General features: G+C 44.6%; 1 protein-coding gene across 1 annotated transcript in view; it reads left to right on the top strand.

Annotated features, from left to right (window-relative positions):
• Positions 1–14711, top strand: part of LOC115327224 (putative acyl-CoA synthetase YngI) — a 73375-nt gene that overhangs the window by 56062 nt on the left and 2602 nt on the right. The window contains exon 13 of the mRNA XM_040220249.3: positions 10801–10946. Coding sequence (XP_040076183.3) covers positions 10801–10946 — 146 coding nt within the window. The remainder of the gene's footprint in view (positions 1–10800; positions 10947–14711) is intronic.

Genomic DNA, 14711 nt, shown 5'->3' with positions numbered 1-14711 from the left:
GAAAGGGTGATGGACCGCGCAGAGAAGGTTTTTTTTCGCCTATCGACTTCAAATGTTTCTAAAAGGAACAATACCAGCACAATCTTTGCTTACGACGTTTGCAACCGGCTCTGTCTAGTACCCCTTGGTGGTGGAATTTGGTCAGTTATGACTACAATTTAAACACATATACAGACTACCTGATCGAGAATTCAATTTGTATACTAATATCCGTGCGCCTAAAATAAATAATTTTAATGTCCTCTGAAATCCGTCGGAAACAGAAACGAAGCGGGTGGAGCGACAGGCCCCGACGACATGCGAATGGTACTCATAAAGACTCTGGAGAAAACAAGCCAAGTGTAGTTACGACGCGTGGTTGACCAGACAATCATTGGAGGAAACTTACTCGACGATTCGAAACTAAGCAAAATGAGAGCTACACAAGAGCGTTTGGGAGAAAACCGAACACTTTTTTCGCAACGCAAAAATAGACTATATATTGCGGGAATCTCAAACGTCTTTAGAGCGTAGTTTCAGAACGCAGAAGTGTAGTACACTGTTAGGAAGTCCCGTGTATTTGGCGAATATTTGGGGTGAAAAACACGCTATTTACACAAATTACCATAAATTTACACGATGAGTAACGGATAATTCGTTCAGAAATCATGCGAAGTTGTAAAAAACGTGTTTTGGTTCGGTCATACACGCATAACCGTGTAGCCGACCTCGATAACACGCATCGCCCCCGGCGACGACCGCGGCATTGCCGGCTATTGAAGCACCGGAATGCTTGGGGCACACTTAGAAAGGACCGTCGAGACAAATGCCGCGGAAAGAAACATGTCTCGGAGACAGATATGCACCAGAAGCAATTGCGCCATGTCGCAGGACGTTGGCGAAACCCGCCCTTACCGTGCTCGCTGCCATCTTCTGGTCGATGGCAATGCGGCTTCCCGCATGTCGCCCATGTTGGTATTTAGTTTAGGGGTCCTGATAACAGTTTCTTAGACACCACAAATAAAGTCATGGGTCTAATTATTCGTTCGAAACAGTTAAAATGGATATAAAAAGCGTGTCCTCGATGTGAACACGTGACATTGCAGTTGGTTTCGTTTTTGCTTCAACCTTCAACTGCTTCAACTGCAAGCAATCTGGCCACGGCGCAAGCGCAACGCCGATGTACGCTGGAAGCAAGCGCCGGTTGGCTTTCGTTGTTTTTGTTTGACCGGAGAAAATCTGGCAAGTACGCATGGAGCCGCTACTGTTTTGGTTTGACGGGACGCGAGAAGCTTCGCATAGAGCTTCGGAGTTTGCGAGCACATAGTGAAGACGTGACCGGAGGAGTGCCCCTGTGATGTTCCTGGAAGACGGAAAGTAGCATTCGTAATCGTCGTGTGTGCTTTGAAAGCGAAGGGAGTCACAGGGTCCACGAGTTCGCAACCACAAGCCAAGGTTCACGACAGCGCGGCGTTGACTTCGGCGATCTCGTTCTGTTTGGTGCAACCCGGCGATGCGAAAAAGAGCTGAAACATTCGTCGTGTGTGGTGCGGTGCTTTGTATTCCGGGTATGTTTGAACCACGCTTTTAACACGGAGCGCAAATTGTTTGTTGCGTGGTGGAGGTTCAACGGGTACAGTCCCGTCGTCGTCAGCTGATCCGGTCCAGCTGGTCGGGGAGGACGCAGCGAGCGTTTTTAAAAGTAAATCTTCCTTCGTTCCGTTTCAAACTGTGGAAGTATCCCGAGACATACCGTGAGTAAGAAGCAGCGGGCGTTTTCAACAAAATTACGTTGCTTTAATTTAATAATGGACTCCGGATTGTTGTCTTAAATCAGCCGTTTTTTATGCTTCGTGTTGGACTGCGTTTGCATAGCGACGCACACCGCTCGAGTAGATTATTCGGTCCTGCAACGAGTTTGTTGCGCCAATCATGCGGCGTGAATAAATTAGGGCAAGGTTTCCTACCTGCCCACAGATGCCTGTACTGAGACCATTTTTTATGTTGTGAACGTAGTGCTCTTTCTTTATTTTGGAAGACGCGTTGGTGCATTTATTATGGTACAATCACTTGAGAGTTGAGAAATTGGAGAGCGAGCAAGCTTTCTCAACTTTGTCTCTTTCTCTCTGGCACTGCCCTGTTTCAGTTTCAGTAGGCATATCTACTAGCAGGTACAAACTGCTCTAAAGCAGGTAAAAAACGGGAAGCTTAGGACGGTGCGGACTCCGTGTTTCGCGCTTTTCGCAAGGTGACACGGTAAATGCTTTAGTGAGATATGCGGAATATGCAAGCGATTTTGTTATGCCCGTCGTTTGCGTCTCTCCAGCAAAACGAATAAGATGATCTACTACAAAGGCGCAATCACAAGCCAAGATTTAAGATAGCAGTCGTTTGCTTCGGTGATCCGTGTAGCTGTATTTTACCCTGCTCTCTGCAACACCGTGTCATGACGAAGAGCTGGAACGGTCACGGTTTGTGCTGGCCTCCCGGTTTACAGAAACCCGCGTCGCCCGCATCGGCACCGAGTGCGCTTGGGCTGTTGATGCTCAAGCCGTTCATCCGCGGCTTGTCGCCAGCTCATCCTGCTGTTCAACGGCGAGGAAGCGGCGAGAGTAACCTCGGAAGTGAATGTAAATCCTCGTTCATTCAGTTACCCGGTGTCAAAGTGTGGAAGATGTCCAACGCGTACTGAGGGCGGGAACAACGAGCGTTTTGCCTTGCTTTTATAACCGAAACCAGACCAACGAGATAACTGCCTTGCGTACTCTAAAATGACGGAAGCAATACGTTTCAACAGGTGGAGTACGTCACCGGGGATATGTAGGCGAGACGGTGCACACTGTTTAAACGCTTGCAGTATCCACGAGTGCTACCAGGAAAGCGACGTCAACAGAGAAGAAGCTCGCGATTCAGCATAATGCACTGCTACGGGCCCGTGTATCTTCAAAGTTCAGGGTGGTGGCAGTATAAAAAAAAGACGCATCAGCGCCCCACACCAGTGTTCACGAATAACACCGGTCACAAACTCCCAAGCCCCACCGCTTTTCTCGACACCGACACGACATACGACAACAAACTGCATCAAAACGCCCCAAAAGTGAAGGCGTCTGCTCCCGTACTGCAACTGCTGCAACTAGCGGAAGTGAAGAGTTGGGCGGATGTCCGGATGTCCTTCACAAAAATATATAAAAAATGCTTTGCGCAAGGATCATTTTCATTTATTATTGTATACGTAATGACAAAATCCCAATAATTTGTTTTCCTATCTGATTCATGCTAGTCGGACTGCCCATAACACTGGTCAAGCAAGAAAATAACAAAAATTTGAACTTTTTCATGACCGGTTTAAGATTTATTGTTAATATATCGTTATTTATTGCAACGGACTAACATTATAGATTTTGCCTCCATACTTTTTAAATGCAAACAGTTCTAACACACGGCTGTCCATTGCGCCATGTTTTGTGTATTCTTCTATAAATGTGTAATGGTCAGCGACCAAAGAGCTCACCCGCACATGTCAAGCTTATATGCGCCGCGGGGAGAAATGGATATCGAGTAGGAAGTGTCGGGCGTAGTGTCGGTTGTTGTGTTTGTGTATATGTCGGTGCTGTGTAGCTGTGTGCTGTGTTGCCTGCGTTGTACGTAGGGTTGCTGTGTAGTCGTGGTCGTTCGCAGTGTTAACAGACTCGTCTTTTTTTTTAAAAACAGGCTGCAAGAAATCTAGATAGGTGGCGCAAGTTACCGCCCGATTCTAAATAGTTTGCTCTAGTTATTTATCCATGTGAGTTCGGCATCCGTGTTTTTTTTTTGTTTTTTTTTGTTTAGCGGCTCGTTGAAGCTACTGACGCCGCCGGCCGCCGACCGCCGACAACTCACGTACGTAGCTTTGCAAGTAGCTACGTCCGCCGCTTGGAGACTTTACTGTGTATAAAAGACATCGAACGAGAACTAACGCGCCCTCTGTGCTTTCAATTCGGCTGAAAGGCGCGCGGCTCGCTGGGCTCGTCTCTCGCCTGTTCTCGGCCGCTGGCCGCCATGTTTCATAAGGAACACGCTCGAAACGGTTTTGCGGAAGGCAGACACGGTGTAGCGTGTTAAGTTTACGCAGCACCTCATGCGTAGACGAAAAACACAAATGGCCTCGTGTAAAACGAACACGTTTCGACGTGTCCGCTATGGGACAACGGTTTACACGTCTGGGCGTGTTATTTTTGCTAACAGTGTACTTAGATTTGTAGGTGGGATAGGAGGCGCAAGCAGTTTTAAAGGTTAGAGCCACTACACATCTATTCATCTTTGTGTGAACGGATACCTCACACGGGCAGTGTATATTATAGGATACAGACGGACAATCACTTTTTTTTGTTTGTATAGCTGTTTCTCTTAAAAAAATGCATCACACAAGTCTTTAAATACTCTATTTTGAAATCGAACTATTAGATTTTGTTTATCAGGTATAATTCCAGAATAATAAGTGGAACCTACTTTGGCCATGCCGTCGCCAGCACTGAACGCCGCCATCTTCTTTCTTGGACAAGATAAAAATTCCTGTGAGCTCCAACAGATGGCGCAAGATGTCAAAGCGGCCGCGGAGCTGAAATGCAGTGCCCGTTTGAGGGTGATATTGATTGTGTTGCTTTTAATATTGAATTACAAGTCTGTGTCTCATGAGCTACAAAAACCGAAAGAGGGTTATCAATATACAGGTCACGAAAACAAGGAAAACTTCACATGAAAGTTGTTTGTCGTTCGAAGTAAGAAGGGGATTATTAAGAACAAAATGTATCGGGCTAAATAAGAATAAATAAAAAGTAGACAGATTACGTGCCGTATAATATAGTGAGGGTGCGAAGCTAGGACATTTGGTTTTGAATTTCACGGGGTTTTCGCCCTGCTCTTTCTGAGGGGATAACAGTTCTGGCTAGGGCGTTGGGTTATGTTTTCTATAATAGATGCGTGAAGAAGAAAATTATTACAGTCACACAGAGGAGGTTAGAAGATTGGTATGAATTTTCCTAGTAAGATTGAATTAAAGACAAACTGACTAGTACGTATTCAGACAGGCGGGACAAGGGAAAAGTTTGACTACCTCCCGCGTGGCTCCGTTCAAACACCTCAACTCCGTCTCCAAGTGGGCCCGGTGTTAGCGTAAAGCCGATTAGGTTTGACCAGATAAAGAGTGACGACTCCCTCGCCGGTAGCGGGCAGGGTGACGTTTTTAATTTTTTTGCCCGATCTTCCAAAGGTCACTCTGGCTACGTACCACACTGCCTGGTAATAGTTACAAAAATGCAGACGGGACGAGAATTGCCTTAGAAGGGCGAGGGATGGAATCATACTGTTTTTTTGTTTTTATGCTAGATGGCAAAAGCTACTGCCCTTTATAACTGTACGGCCATTAACATCCATCCATCCATCCTACCACTGCTGCGTCGTCTTCGGCAGGTCTTTACATATTTGTTAGAGATTAGATTTGTTGCTTTCCCGTGAACCACATAGATACGTTAGTTTTGTTTACCTTACGTATTTTAAATTTTTTTTAAGTGCCTATGCAAATAGACATTGGATATGAAATATTCGCACTTGAAATGGCGGGTAAAAGTTCGGAATATATTTCTGTATATTGTCTGTCATCCAGGTGTGCCCATCTCTACATAATCATTGGCCAAGGAAAAATGATACTAGTGACCTGTATGGAGATACCGGCGCTAGTACGAGAATACCGGCCGCTTGGATGCCTGGTTTGTCGCCGGTTACATAATGCCAGTATTTTCTTTTATCTATTTGAGTGTCGAGGAAACGTGTGTAGGAGTCGAATTTAGTATGCGGGGAGACTCGTATGCGCACCAGAATCCGGTACATCTTGGCTGGTACGGTATTTCCGGGGGCCGCTGTGAGTCTGTATTGAAAGGTATAAATGTTTACATGATTTCTTAGTGCGAAAGTACACAATTGTTCGTCATTGTCTTCTGCTGTGGTCAGCGATACAATTTCCACTTTATGCCATTTAGCGACCAGAATCTGTAATCATACAGTTTTGAAGGCAGTGATAAGGCGAAGGGTTACTTACTGCTACTCTAACATTCTACGTATATTGGGTGTATCTCATGCAGACTAAAAATAAATGAAAAATTCAGAGTTTTGTACAAAATGTTTGTACAGAACTCGCTCTTTCCTGTCTCTTCTCTCTTCTCCATGCGTGTGCGCTAATACGGTTCAAATGTTTACCCGCCTAATCTAGGCATATTACTGGGACTCGTTGGCATCAAAATACTATATTACGGCTTACAGTGTGCTAATAGACAGGGTTCACGCATTATATGACAAGTCGTTTAGAAAGGTATAACTACAAAAACTAACAACCTGAAACGTGGGGAATATTGAAAAAAAAAAAATGAATCGGTGCCGCATTAAAGACTAGTTATTGAAACCATGTAGCCAAAACCGTGTGATCTTTAAAAATTAATTTAGAGAGATACAATAGAAGTGACCAGCCATAATAAGGCTAATAAAAATGATTATTATTGCACTAAGATCAAGGTGGACCAGAAAAGTCATCAATATATTAATTGACAAAAATGCAAAAACTAACATTGATACTAGAATCAGGAACCATTTACTGGACAATGATGATTACCGGAGGTTATCCAATTCACTTAGCAATAGTTTTGTTAAGGCTGCAAGCGAATTAAGACACAGCATCAATCCAGTACAAGCACATGAGTCAGGCAAATGGTCTAACTGGAAAGTTTCGGCATATATGCCCGACATGACGGGAGGATGATTTAACGAGTAGCTTAAGTTTAGTGCCTATAACAAACTCTCCATGAACAGAAAGAATGCCCGTGCGAGACACGCGATATAACATCGATACGCTTAAATATTTATTATTTTAGTTATCCACTGTGTCGTTTACATCGGATAAAATCCGAAGCGCATTGAAAGTCTCGATAAGTTTGCCAATATACAAAGGTGGAAGCAAAAAGTAATGTGCAATCGACAGGCCAATATATGTTTCTCTGTTAACATGTAAATTCTAACACTATTTTGAGTGTTAACACTAACATATATTTTGGAAAAACTTCCATTTTTTAAACTCTAGTGAAGAAGGAAGAGCAGCGGAGCTGTAGCTTCTGTTTTCGGCAGTGGCTTTCCAGGCGAGCGATCTGCTCTTCTTTCGCAAGGTAATCTGAAGCGCTCGACGCAGTGAAACTTTAGTCGATAGCGGCTTCGCGGCGGTTGCAGAACCATACGCGCTGCTGCGCACATCGCCGCTTGTTCAGCTACCGCCCTTCTTCCTCCGAAGAAAGGTTGCCGTCATCTATGAGCGACGGCGGCAACCAGTTGTTTGGTGGCCGCCGTCGCTCAAATATGGCGGTAGCTGCCCAGAGTTCGGTGTCATAATTTTTAATCCGGCGGGCACGATCCTGGGGAAAATAGCCCTTTACAGCTCCGCTGTAATAATGACCAGCCTCACCGCGGAACCTTCATTTTGTTGCCGTCTTTGAGTGAGAATGTGCGTGCGTAATGAGCCAGAGTTTCTACAATGGCAGGGGGGACAGTGTTTGTTCAAATAGCCGAAGTTTTTGTCTGTGAAATCTGAGCGACAATAAATCGCCTACTCCGGCGCAAACACCCCAGCTCACCAACGCTAGTGTCGGTGACGGTTTAAGAGTTCAGTGGAAACTCCTCCCACCTCTTTCCAGCCTAGCAGCTAGAACGAGCGCTGGAGAGAAGGTAGCCTCCTCTCCAGCTTTCGCTTCACTCAAGTGGAAAGCGGTGAGAGGAGCTTCCTCCGAACCCTTGACCTGTCACCGTCTATCACATCTTCCCTAGAAACACTTGTCTCCATAGACATGGGAACCTTCTTCGAGCCCACTCAGTGGATTTACTCCTTGCCGCTCACGGACGTCCCCGCTTTCCCTAACCAAGGGGACTGCTAATTTAGATAGGCGCAGCTTGCGTAAGCGCAATTTCAGACACTAATGGCAGCTAAAATTATCGCCTGTTCCCGCTGTTTTGGCGTTCCATGATGTATGTATTTTCCGGACGACATTGAGAATGTATTGCAACACTTTTCAAACAGAAACAAACTGTAATCTAATTTGGGGGTACATGAGAGGGAGCGCCAAAGCGACTGGATTGTTTTATTTCTCGGTGAGTTTTATGAGGATTCAGAGAAAAGCTGTTAGGTTTATCTTCAAGAAATTCTGAAGAAAGAGATCACCGTCAAAATTAATGCTTCAAAAAGATTTAACACTGCTGTCATCCAGAAGAAAGATAGCCCGGCTAAAAATGCTTTCTCTAATCGTCAATGGAACCATACGAATACCTCAAGATAAATATATCGCTTTTTCCCAAGGGACAAGCACTCGATTCCCACACCCGAAAACAAGTATTTAATGTCGCTCTCGGGTAGATGCGTTTAAGTACTCTTTTTTTCCGCGCACCGTGTCCGATTGGAACAAACTACCTCGAGATATAGTCAACTGTGACTGTGTTTCTTCGTTTCTTCAGCAACTGTTATCAACTGTATAAATATGATATTTTTGCAATTGGCGCCTCACTGTCAAAGGCGCTCCACTGTTACAACTCTTGTGTCATATTTGCCACTGTCTGCAAGATAGTCTTTATGTAATTGTTCATGTACTGCTATGTGTACACTTGCCGACACACTGCTCTCAATTGAAGCTCAGAGTTCTTTCGTGTCATTCTGGTGGCGGGGGCCTACACTTACATTGCAAGGATCTTTTATACATAGTGCTTCATTGTTGTGCCACTCCTATTATATTCAATGTATTAGAATAATAGTATTGATAAAAAAAACAAAAAAACTCCGTCGCCAGCTTAGCCGTGTTCATTGACAAGGCGCTTAGGCCTCTTAAATAATTTAGAACAAAGTATAGCCGAAAGACATGCATATCTAACGCGCAAGAATAATGTGATTACCACGCTACACTACAGAACTTGAACATTAAACTTAGCAAAAGTCAACATTCGAAGAATATATTGAACGTACCACACTATACAGCGTCATGCGAAAAAAAACAACACATTTATTTAGGAAAAGTATTAAATAACACCAGCACAACAGCGTCGACCACACTCACATTTAAAAAAATGGGACGAAACTCAAAATGAACTGTTTTTGTGATATGTTTTGAGGAGAGCTTCCTTTTATCACAACACAAACACGAAGCTAAATGAACGAACTGAACTTGTTCGTTTCCGACGCCAACCCGAACAGCTATTTTTGGCGATGAATGAAAATGTATCTGCGGGGATTATATCTTGGAATGTAGAGACGGTTTTTATTGTAGAGAAAATCGCGCCGAGGGCCGTTGGACGTTCTTCCCTTTGATTCTTTTGAATGTCGAGTAGAGAAGCTTGAGGGCATGCCCTTACCAGCCTTATTCCTCACAGTGTAAGATAAGATAACAATGACATGCAGCGTACACAAGGAAAACAAAGTTTACACTTTCAAGAGAGTTTGGAAAACTTGGAATGCAAAACTTTCTAGCTGATAGGGGGAGTGAGAGTCTCAGCAGCTGCATCATCGTCAGCAATATGGTGGCGTCCTAGGAGTGTTTTTTTTTAAAGTGGTGTAGGTGGTACTTTTGTGTTTTTCCCTTTCTGCTGGTTTCCTGGATTTCCGAAAAAAAAAAAGCGTTGCGCCGACAAGGTTTTTTTTGTGAATAATCAGCACAATTTGAATACCTCTGAACACGTTCGTGTCGGGGTTTACCTGAAGTTGAGGGCAACTGCGCCCGGTTGCAACAAGGCTCAGACAAAGAAGCGCTAAATATCTAGACACCAGCACGACATCAACCTTTTTTCTGCGCGATTTTTAGTTTTAGCAGGAGCGATTTGTCCAGCGTTTTCTGAAACACCATATATATATATATTTAAGTCAGAGGTCCGTACTCGCGGAGTTGCTATGCTAGGAGTTTATTGCATGTATTACGACAGTTTCGCCGAGAGGCTCGGCTTCGTCATCTCCCGTCGAAGCCGAGCGTCTCGGCGAAACTGTCGTAATACATGCAATAAACTCCTAGCATAGCAACGCCGCAAGTACGGACCTCTGATTTATTACACTTTCCTGGTCTATTGTTGTCAAGCTACTCTGCCTCACCTATATATTTATATATAGTGTTCTCAGGCTTTTGTGTCTTTTTTTTTGCAAAAATCAAGCGAATTGATCTAAAATTTATTTAGTCCATAAATGCTTTTGTAGCGTGAGATACACTGGCCAAGGTTGAGCAGTTTCGCGTGGATCGCATAATGAGCCATGCTCCGTGCTGCACATGCGTGAGGAGCAGTGAAGTCACACGGCGCAAAGCTGGCGGGCCGGAGCCTCCGCGGCCGCGCGCTCCGCCGCCGCCGCGCCCGCCTCGCCGTTCTGCGCATTCCAGAGGAGTGACGTCATTGCCGCGGAAGACGCACTGTCGCCGCCGCGTGCTCAGCTGTGCCTTTCCGTTGCGCAGTAGCCAAGTGTGACGCTGCACCGGAGCCGCTCGATAGCGCCTCTCATTTTCTGCGCATAAGCTCACGCTACGTTTATCCTGGCATATCCGAGCTAAGCCAATGCAATTTTTTTCATGAGCGAACATACCTCTAAGAAAATATTGTTGTAGTTTTTATAGTAGTTACTAAGAAGAAGCGTTTAAGCTACTGCTTACAAAAATAGAAGTGTAATTGAAATTAGCTATAATATTGGGAACTGCAGTCATTTCAGTTGAGTTGTTGATGTGCGCACATCTCGGCGCATTAAGGCCTTCAAAGAAGTCATAAAATAGATGACGCCTTCCATCGCTGCAGGTGAAGGTTGTGGATGCCGAAGGCAGGATTGTCCCCTTGAACACGAGGGGAGAGCTGTGCACCCGAGGTCTCCACGTCTTCAAGGGCTATCTCAACGATGAGGCCAAGACAAATGAAGCCATCCGAGACAACTGGTACCACACGGGGTAAGAAGGGCAGCAGCATCAGTCGAATCTGCGACAGCTATGAGAAAAATTTCCACAACACTAAAGAGAAAATACAGATAGTTCCCACGGCACGGCTCCCAGAAACTGCCTGCTAAAGAAGAGGGTGCGAAACGACAAAGGCAGGCAACTCAACTGAACGGAAAACGTGTATTCATTCCCGAAAGAGATTTACCGATACGCTGAAGACTGTATGAAATTGGGCAACGTTGTAGTTCATCAACATATTCGTCTCCATTGATAAGTCCTTGAATTAAAAAAAAATAAATAAAATCAATGCGTCGTAATAACCTTCTTGCAAACAAACTGGTATTACATGACAAGTTAAGCTGCAAGTAACACTTTTATACTTAGCTTCAAATATTCACTCGTAAGAGTACGAACATGTACTCTGCTCGTTGGTCAGACACAGAAGGCTAGCAATAACTAATGAACCTCTTTCGGCATCAATTTCTACTTTCGCTTCAAATTTTACACCGAGATCCATTAAGAACTAGAAGACCAAAATAAACTTTAGTTTTTAACCAAACCCGAAGGTCCTGAGTTTGTTACCGCAATATTGTCACGTATCACATCTGGTACACCATGCAGTTTGAGGTATATCTTATAAACATGAAGAAAAAGTTTTTTGTTATTTTTTAAAATTGGGCTTAACAAAACTAGGAGTCAAAATGTGAGGACATGCAAACTTTCCTTTAAAAAAGACATTTTCTTTGTGACAACATGTATTAGTATTGCACTGAAACATTATGAATATCACTCATTGGTGTGCCTCTGTAGTGCTGAGATTCTCATTGCTGCGCTTCTAATGAAAATACTTGAAGCAGTGGCGCTTTCTGTTGAAATACTGCGCAATGTAGCCTTTGCGGCACGACATATTCGCGAGGCGAGCGATGGAGGGCAGCTTGCAGCGCTGTCGTTTTATGTGGTACACCTTGCATTGGCGGATATCAATTGTCAGCAGTGGTGCCATCGGGGACCTCCTCTTGGACGTCTAAATGAGCGCGTTCTGCTCACAGCTGGGTCACTCAGTGCTCTTACTTTGATGCGGCTTTCCTGTTTTGCACAATGCTTCTTCAACACACGACTTGAATTCAAGCAGTGATGTCTCTGTTTCTCTGTCTCCGCCAGAGAAGCCAGGCATTCACCACTGTCGGGTCTGTCATATGCAAAACAAAGAACGGAGATACCACTATTTTTATTGAATTCTGATTGGATAGTATCCCAGCATCGAGTTCAAAAGGTCTACTCCGCCCATGTGCATGTTATAAACGAGAACAAGGCTTGAAAAGGTCACGATCTTGTGCGTCTTCTCTATCGCGAAGTAACGCTTGACTTCTCGAGCAGGTTTATGGACGGCAAAAGTGGACAGCAAAGTGACGGTTTAGTTGTCATGCCATGCCACTGACAAAAGTTTCGTTCCAGCCACCTCGCACCCTCTTTCTTCATAAGCTCCTCCCACTTTCATTTCACTTCCCTTCGGGAGTGAGCAGCCAGACAATCGATTTTCCCGCAAAGTTCCGACACAATCGACTACCTCTTTCTAAAAAACTACTTGGAGAGAAACATGCGTAAACCAGCTTTTAAAGTGCAGCGAGCGGTAAACCTTCCTCTGGATGTTGTGGGCTACCCTCATGACCACGTTGCTGCTTGGACCCAAGTCAGGTTCACCTGGGAGATGCTTATTGTTCAGAACACCGCTGAACACTTCAAAGTTATTCCGCTGGTGGATACTCCACTCAGCACGAACATCTTGTAGCCCCAGCGGTGTGGCGTCTTTGGGTTGCTGAGCTCCAACGAGCTACGTTCCTTGAAGGGCACGGCCTGTTCATCAGCGCAAAGCATTTTTTTCTTGGCACTCGGCTTAAGTGCTGACGTAAAATGTGAAGCAGTGGTCATATCTTGTGTAATTTGTCATGTCAGCTTCACCTGGAGGTAAAAACTTGTCGTTAATGTGCAAGTGGAAAACCCGCTTCAGTTCCTCCGAGCGGTTCAGGCTCATCACATTTAAACCTTTTCGTGACCAGTGCTGGAGAACCAGTAGCGGCGGTTGCTTGGGAGCAGAATAATCGACAGATAAAGCACCATGCCGACGAACCTATCTAATTCATCTACCGTCGTTGAGAGAGGTCTTTCAGGACGGTATTGTGTCCGGAAGAGCATGGTCTCCTCACACATCGTTGCGAAAACCTCATCAGGACAAAATCAGTTAAAGAGGTGAGATGGAGTATCAGATTCAGGATACTGGACGTTAGGCTTATATCCGGATTAACTACATTTTTTTTTTTATTTCTTAACAGGCAGCATTTCTTCTCCTTCCGGTTGCTCTTCGGGGAGCGTTTTTCGCCTTTGACTCGTACTACTGCTGAAACAGCTTATCCTCGCTTTTTTTTCTCACTTTCTGAATACTAATTGGTTGTTATATCAGAATGAGTGTGACGTGGTAGTATCTCTTTTTTGCCAATATCGGAGAGATGTGGCCGCTGCCGCTGCTCCTGTCGCCATCTCCCCGAATTCGGCGGGCTCCGCTCTTGACCTCTTCGTAAAATATGTTGTCGTCCATTACTTGGCATTGATAATCACTTTCTCGTTAATATTCTTTTCTATCTTGAATTATCGGTTCATTAGTTACTCTAGAAACGCGCGCTCAGAAGGTTCGTTGCATTCCAATTACTGGATAATCCTATGTTCTACAGTCTAGTGTCAACTGTGCATGCACACCACTCTTCGTTACCTTGGATTGCTTCTTTTGGTAATATTTTCTGAGATAGAGTTACATCAATGTTAAAGGGATCACGATAGGCTTGCAGTAAAACATTCGCCGAGGCAGCTGAAAATGGGAAACCCACATCGTAGCGCCTCTATTTTTATGCGTTTTTTTTTTACCCAGAGTGCCATGATTGGAACTGCCCTTCCGCACGTATTTTATCATTTACATGTCGATTTAGGCAACTTGATTCACTGATTTCTTAACCAAAGGCGGAAAGCAGAAGGATGCAGAAAAGAGGGGAGTGTATCCCTCTCCTCCTCACCTTCATTTCCCCTTTTCTCTCCTCCTCCTCTTCCCTCCTCCACCTCGCCTCCTCCTCCTCCTCCTCCCACCCCCCTCTCCTCTTGCCGCTAAATTTGTTCATAGGTGACGTGACATTAAGTCGCGACGTGATTTTCCCCGCAAAGTTTAGCGGGGAAACTGAATTGGGTTTTGAGGGCACGTGACGTCAATTTCCACGCTTAATTTAGCGAACAAACTTAACCCGCTAAATTTAGCAGAAAACTTTCCCCGCTAAATTTATTGGAAAATTTCTCGCTAACTTTAGCGGGGAAACGTCCCATAATGCAACGCGCGCGGTTACACCGACGGCGACGGCGACGACGCTCAAGCCGTAAACGGGCGCCTAAAAGCTGCGTTCTGAAAGAGACTGTTTTGGAGCAAGATTTACACCGCAAAACGTATTTGTCTCATTTCCGAATGTGTTTAAGAGTTTCTGTACCTAATCTGACGTCTAGAAGTAGTAGCGCGTTCGAAAACGCTCGTAACTCAAAATCTGTTGGGAGGTTAAAAATTGCTGTAAAATATTGCTTTTACGAGATATAGTTTAGTAACCTAAGTGGCTCAACCCTTTCCTTAAAAGTAAATTTTAGGATCTCAGTGTTTGTTTCAACATCGCGTTTTTATTTAAGTATGTTATACTGGTGAAGTTGGTTGAATAAACGAAGTGCTATCTGCCACGCCTTCGAGACTCGAGT

The sequence above is a fragment of the Ixodes scapularis genome, unplaced genomic scaffold (assembly GCF_016920785.2).
Source record: "Ixodes scapularis isolate PalLabHiFi unplaced genomic scaffold, ASM1692078v2 ptg001212l_1___fragment_1__unscaffolded, whole genome shotgun sequence".
NCBI classification, from domain to species: Eukaryota; Metazoa; Arthropoda; class Arachnida; order Ixodida; family Ixodidae; genus Ixodes; species Ixodes scapularis.
This window is presented reverse-complemented; position numbering and strand designations above follow the sequence as displayed.